Source organism: Cynara cardunculus, assembly GCF_001531365.2.
Source record: "Cynara cardunculus var. scolymus isolate 2C chromosome LG 3, CcrdV1, whole genome shotgun sequence".
In the NCBI taxonomy this organism is placed as follows: Eukaryota; Viridiplantae; Streptophyta; class Magnoliopsida; order Asterales; family Asteraceae; genus Cynara; species Cynara cardunculus.
This window is the reverse complement of record NC_037530.1, coordinates 29368078-29375260: the sequence shown is the minus strand read 5'-3', so window position 1 is coordinate 29375260 and position 7183 is coordinate 29368078. Positions and strand designations below refer to the sequence as shown.

General features: G+C 37.2%; 1 protein-coding gene across 1 annotated transcript; it reads right to left on the bottom strand.

The window, feature by feature from the left end:
- Window positions 1-434: 434 nt before the first annotated feature.
- LOC112509121 lies at window positions 435-1223 on the bottom strand. Its single transcript, XM_025113986.1, has one exon. The coding sequence runs from the start codon at window positions 1221-1223 to the stop codon at window positions 435-437; it is 789 nt and encodes a 262-aa protein (XP_024969754.1).
- Window positions 1224-7183: the final 5960 nt, after the last annotated feature.

Genomic DNA, 7183 nt, shown 5'->3' with positions numbered 1-7183 from the left:
TATGAGAATATCGTCAATAAAAACGATAACAAAGTCGTCCAAATGATCTTTGAAAGCTCGGTTCATAAGATCCATAAAAACTGCTGGAGCATTAGTTAACCCGAATGGCATAACAATGAATTCGTAATGACCATATCGAGTACGAAATGCAGTCTTAGGAATATCCTGATCTCTGATCCGAAGTTGGTGATATCCAGACCTTAAATCGATCTTAGAAAAATAATTTGCTCCTTGGAGTTGATCAAAAAGATCGTCAATACGGGATAAAGGGTATTTATTACGTACCATAACCCGATTTAGTTCCCGATAGTCAATACACAATCGCATTGATCCATCTTTCTTTTTAACGAATAGGACCGGTGCACCCTACGGAGATACACTGGGTCGAATGAAACCCCGATTAGAAAGATCTTCAAGTTGTTCCTTAAGTTCTTTCATTTCGGTCGGAGCCATACGATACGGAGCCTTTGAGATAGGTGCAGCTCCTGGAACAGATCAATTGTAAATTCAATTTCCCTTTCCGGAGGAACTCCTGGAAGTTCATCTGGAAAGACGTCTTGAAATTGATTAACAACAGGAATATCTTCAAGTTTAAGGCATACCTCTTCTGGATCTTGTAATGAAGCTAAAAATCCTTCACATCMYTKCCATAYMATTGCTTTAACATTTACTTCTGAGATAACACGAGTTCCTTTCTCAGGTGAAGCACCCTGGAACACGTATTCGGGTTCATTGACGTCACCGAAGATGATTTGTTTGGCTTTGCAGTCGATGGTCACTCGATGTTTAGACAACCAATCCATGCCAAAGATGATATCAAAGTGATCCATCTTCATCGGTAGTAAAGTAACTTCCCGAATTCGATCGCCAATAAATAACGGACAGTTTGGGAATTGCCCAAATATACATACTGAACAACCCATGAGAGTAGTAATATTTATTGGAAATTCAGTGGATTGTTCATATGATTTAAGATTTTCTTCGAAGTTTTCAGAAACAATCGAGTGTGTAGCACCTGTATCAAATAAAACATATGCATCTCTACCATCAATAGAAATGGTACCAGAAACCATACCCGCAGTAGATTTGTCAGCAGATAGAGTAAACACTCGACCACCGGCAATAGATTGCTTCTCTTTATCTTTAGAATTATCTTTCGGCCCTTGTTTACAATTACGAGCTATATGACCTCGTTGACCACAATTATAACAGGCGCCGGTCATTCGAATACATGGACCAGGACGATGTCTAAAACCACAATCTTTGCACCGTAACAGAGAAGTTGTATTCGAAAAACCTTTACTAGAATTTCCTTGAAATGCAGTTGGAGATTTGTAATTCGGTTATTTCTACAGATCTATCCGATTAGTTCCTCGCCAGCTAGAATTTCCTTGAAACACATCTATGTTTCCTTTTGTACCACTATCACCTCGGGAAAGTATAGAGTCTAAGATAATCCTATCTTAGTTCTACCCATTTCTCACAGATCAAACCTAAATTCTACTACATGATCATAACCTATAGCTCTGATACCACAACTTGTAACACCCCCGTCCCGCGTTGTCAAAGACGGGAGATGCCACAATTAGGATAAAAAAAAACGCACTATATAAAGCAGAGCAGCTAATAAAATTTACCAAAAGATAATTACATAACCATAGACGGAGATAACGTGTCTCAAAATATGATTTCAAAATACCAGTATGTCTACATTAGTCATCAAAAGTTTAACAAAAGTGACTTAATGGGTTATCTTCAATATTGTCATCTCCATAGCTCTCATCCCAAAATCCCTGCTAAGTCATGTACCTGCCGAAGACAAGAAAATCTCGGCTGAGCTTAATGCTTAGTGAACGGATAATAATAATTAAACAATAAATATGAGATAACAAGTTCAAAAGCAATTTATAAAGCCAAGTAATAATTCAAAAGAAAGTCAAAATGCCCCAAAAGCATATCAAGGGTCCGAAGACCAAATCGCATCACGAGGACGCATTGTTCCCAAAGGATGATCAGTCCATTCARGCACAARTGAGGAAAGGGGTGTGAGCACAACAYAGCAATCCTCTCYGTGAATTTAACCACGRCCAMAATTCATTATCCGATAACGGTTCYTAGGATCGATCCATACGCCCTCTATTCGACCRGTACATAATCAAGTCCACTTTTAAGRACTATAAAAAWRAGGACGCCATGATCGTTTTAGTCACCATGGAAACATCTCAATACCGGTGCTCCAGTTATTGAGTCTATAGTAAAATGCTTCACAAATGAAGCAATAAAACAAGTCAAGTGATCAAAATGATCCATATTCCGAATAAGAATATAAGTCGTAATTCAAAAGGAAACAAAGTTCTATAACATATGATAAGCATAAAGGGAATTCAAAACAAATTATTCGGAATTTATCACAGATTATCTGGATTAGGAAGCCTTACGAAGATGGCTATCCCCGTGTCAAGTGAAATATGAAATTCGTACCTTAACCGAATTTGACAATTAACGCATGATCAAACGGAAATTCACGATCAAGTTTGACTTGCCCGCGTGCCTAATGAATGCATAAACGGTTACTATTTATAAAGCATAGAAACCATAATATAACTATTCTAATAAAATCACTTAGATCTTAATGTACTTAAATAACGTAGACATCAAGAAGGACAGCTGGATACGAATTGAAAATTCAAACGTAAAACTTAGCCTTATTCTCTTTCGATCCAACCGCTTTCGTCCCTCTTATTTCTAAGCATTTTTACCTTACTTAGAGACCAATCCAGATTATATTGTCTAAATGGAAGCTGTAGACCGGTGTCAAACGAGTCTATTGCTTTTGAAATCATCTCATTTGGATCATCCATCTATTTTATATGAATTTTACAAAACTGTAAATTAATCCCAGATACAGTATAAACAGCCTCAAAAACACACTGTCTCGAGCCACTTAGAGTCATAACTGGATTTTGACCCTTAATGAAAGTTGTAGTATGCAGTATGATCTTCCTGACTACAAAATACGAGCTTAATCCGACTTACGGTTTGTGAGTTATACACTGTCAAAGTACGGGAGTTACATTTTCGGTAAAATTCGATTCCGTAATTCCCGACTAACTTTTATGATCCAACTTTCATGATTTGCTATATTTACATGCTATAAATGTACTTCAACATACTAAACAGTAAAACAAGTCCAATGGTCGTTAACCTAAGCTTAATCATGTATTTTTACTCCTTCCGACATTTAACCGAACAATTGGTGTACGGTTAAACATTTACCCACAATCTAACCATATTGAAACTATAATATACCCTTTTTATTTCTACATCAATATAACCAGTACTAGCATTCTAAATATCAAATATATCATGATTTTGACAACATCAATCCGTAAACTTAGATATAAACACAATTTATAAACCGGTCTAAATAACCCTAACATAAACACCTTAATAAAATTGAATGAAATTTATACCTTTAAGAAGGGTTTGGAAAGTGGATTCCGAATATATAATTGTTACTTCAATTCCTTCAATAATTTGACGTGAAAATTAGAGAGAAGACGAGAGATTTTTAGAGAGAGAAAATATTGAGACGAGAGGTGAGAATGGAGGCGGTGATACCGCCATTCACGCATGCATGTATATATATATAAAAAATTTCTTTTTTTATTTAATTTATATATATATATATATAGTTTAACTATTTGGCGGTTTTGACCCTTCAAGTCTATATTCTCAACTTTTACGTGAAATTAGATATAAACTCATTTTTGACGCAAAACTCGTCTGAAGTACAAGTTGGTAGAACATAGGGTACAACTATGTTATGCATAATTCTACCAAAAATTTACTTAACCCAATTTGTACGAGTTAACGAAACCTGGATATTACAGTCTATCACCCAACAACAGGAGTGATCATGCACTCAGACACAAGTGGAAACAAGATGTTCCCTCTCTTGGTTGAATTGATGACAAAACAGCCAGCATGCCTGCAGATTCAGTCAATCAACGAGGCACATATGTGGTACTGTAGCTTCGGGCACTTAAGCTACAAAGGTCTTACAACCTTATCATATAAGGGGATGGTGGAAGGGTTACTCGCAATCTGAACTCCACAAAGGCTGTGTTCAAGCTGTTTGGTAGGCAAGCAACACCATAGGAGTTTTCGAAAGAAGAGTGTGTGGAAGTCAACACATAAGCTCCAGCTGGTACACTCAGACATATGTGGTCCGATTTATCCAGCTTCAAATGGCAATAAAAGGTACATTTTAAGTTTTACTGATGACTTTACACGTAAAACCTGGATATACCATCTAAGCAAGAAATCGGAAGCCTTTTGTGCCTTTAAAAATTTTAAAACAGTTGTGGAAAAGGAAGCAGGAGCAGTATACTTTACCTGAGAACAGATAGGGGAGGTGAGTTCAATTCAAATGAATTCATCATGTTCTGCAAAGAACAAAGGATCAATAGGAAACTTACAGCAGCATATACACCTCAACAAAACGGTATTTTTGAACATTAGAATCGTACAATTATGAACATGGTACGATTTATGTTGAACGAGAAACAAATGCCAAAAGAGTTCTGGGCAGAAGTGGCGAACTGGTGCATTCACTTACTGAACAAATCTCCAACAACGGCCTTGGAAGATAAGACTCCCCAAGAGGCTTGGAATGGCAACAAACCTAAGGTACACTATTTTTTAATTGTTGGGTGCCTAGCACATATGCATGTTCCAAGTCAAACACGAACCACATTGGAAGATCGAAGCAGGCCACATGTATTTATTGGTGTCAACAAAGAGTCTAAGGCGTATAGGATCTTTGATCCAATAACAAACAAAGTCTACATAAGCAACGACGTTTTTTTGAAGAAAACAAGGGCATGAACTGGGAAAAAAGTGCATAAGTGACTACAAAGGCACTTACATGGGGAGATGTTGATGAATATGGAGAAAGGTACGATAAAGTTGAAGAAGAAAAATAAAGTGATTCAAACACAATGTTAGAAGATAAATCAGGAAGTTCATCAGTTGAAAGTGATGCACAAGTACGAGGTGAATCCACAACACCGGATGCTCCTAAAGAAAGGCAACATAAAGATCCCACATGGTTTTCCGATTACACCTTTGGGAAGGACTTTCAAAGGATGAAGAGGTTGTCATTGTGATGACAGAAGATGGTCCTATAACCTTCCAGGATCTGTGAAGAGTAAGAAATAGAAAGAGGCGATGGAAAAAGAAATAAAGTCGATTGAAATGAATGGTACGTGGACGTTGTGCATGCTACCGAAAAATGCAACGACCATAGGAGTGAAGTGGGTCTTACAAACCAAATTAAATGAAAAAGTTGAAGTCGAGAAGCACAAGGAGATATTGGTGGCAAAGGGGTATGCACAACAATACAAGATCGATTATACAGAGGTATTTGCACCGGTGGCTCGTTTAGATACTATCAGACTCATCCTAGCTATTACGGCACAAAACAGGTGGGAAGTACTTCAGTTAGACGTAAAAAGTGCATTCCTTCAAGGAGAACATAAAAAAAGTGTATGTACATCAGCCCATGGGTTTCAAGAAACACAGAGAGGAAGAGAAAGTTTATCTATGCACAATGCCATGTACGAACTTAAGTAGGCTCCGAGAGCCTAGTATAGTCGGATAGAAACCTACATTTTACATGAAGGATTCAAGAGACTCTTGTGTGAACACACTTTGTTTACAAAAATAAAGGATGGTGGTAAGTTGCTAATAGTAAGCCTGTATGTTGATGACTTGATTTATACAGGAAATGATGAGTTTATATGTGAAGACTTTAAACTTTCAATGATGCGCGAATTTGATATGTCTGGTCTCGAAGGATGAGGTACTTTTTGGCATAAAAGTAATTCAGAACGAGAAAGGAAGTTATCTGTCAACACAAGTACTCTCAAGAGCTACTGAGCCGATTTGGAATGGAGAATAGTAACGTAGTAGGAAATCCTATTGTACCTGGAACAAGACTTTTCAAAGATAAAGAAGGATCAAAAGTCGATTCTACAATGTTCAAACAAGTAGTTGGCTGTCTCATGTATTTAACTACAACTCGTCCATACCTGATATATGGAGTAAGTCTCATCAGCAGGTTCATGTCCTCTCCTACAAAAAATCGCTGGAGTGCAGCAAAAAGGATACTGCGTTATATTAAAGGAACGAGTGAGCTTGGTATTCTTTACAGCTTTGAAGCAACTACTAGTCTAGGCGCATATTCGGATAGTGATTTCATGGGAGATCTTGACGACAGGAAAAGCACATCTGGTTACGTGTTCTTGCTTGAAAAAGGTGTTGTCTCATGGTCTTCAAAGAAACAGCCCGTCGTATTACTATCTTCAACAGAAGCTTAGTATATATCAGCTGCATCATGTGCAAGTTAGTGCATTTGGCTTAGAAATATGCTTAGAGAACTTCGCAATACTGAAAAAGGAGGAATTATAATCAATTGTGATAATAGCTCAACAATCTAACTCTCTAAGAATTATGTGTTTCACAGGAGGAGCCGACACATAAAAGTAAAGTTTCATTTTCTAAGAGACCTTGTGAACAAGGGTATTCTACTGCTAAAGTATTGTAAGACACAGGAACAAATCGCAGACATCATGACAAAACCAATAAAAGTGGAGCAGTTTGTGAAGCTACAGGAAATGCTTGGGATGATTGAAGCTTCAAAGATAAACTAGTTGCTACTGCAATAGTTTGTTTATTTTTCATAACAAATAAGTATTGTGTTGTTGATGCCGGATATCCAAATACTAAAGGTTATCTTGCTCCATACAAAGAAACAAATATTCATTATCACATGCCTGACTTTCGTTGCATATAAACTGCATCAATACGTCTCCCAAAGGAGCAAAAGAGACATTTAACTATCATCACTGAGAAATATTGTCGAACGAACTTTTGGAGTATGGAAAGCTAGATGTTGATCCTCTCTCTCAGTGATTTRATGATAATCCCTTTTTCCTTTCGATGTATTTTTGTGTTTCTGTACTTTCAGTTCCAGCGATCAATACACTGAKCATGTTCAGTRATCBCTGARGAACTCGYTTTGTAATTTATTCAGAGACAACGATACTTCAAGAAAACAACACTCACACCAAAGATCCTTCAGCAAACGTCGAAGACTGAAACTGAAGATTAGAGACTG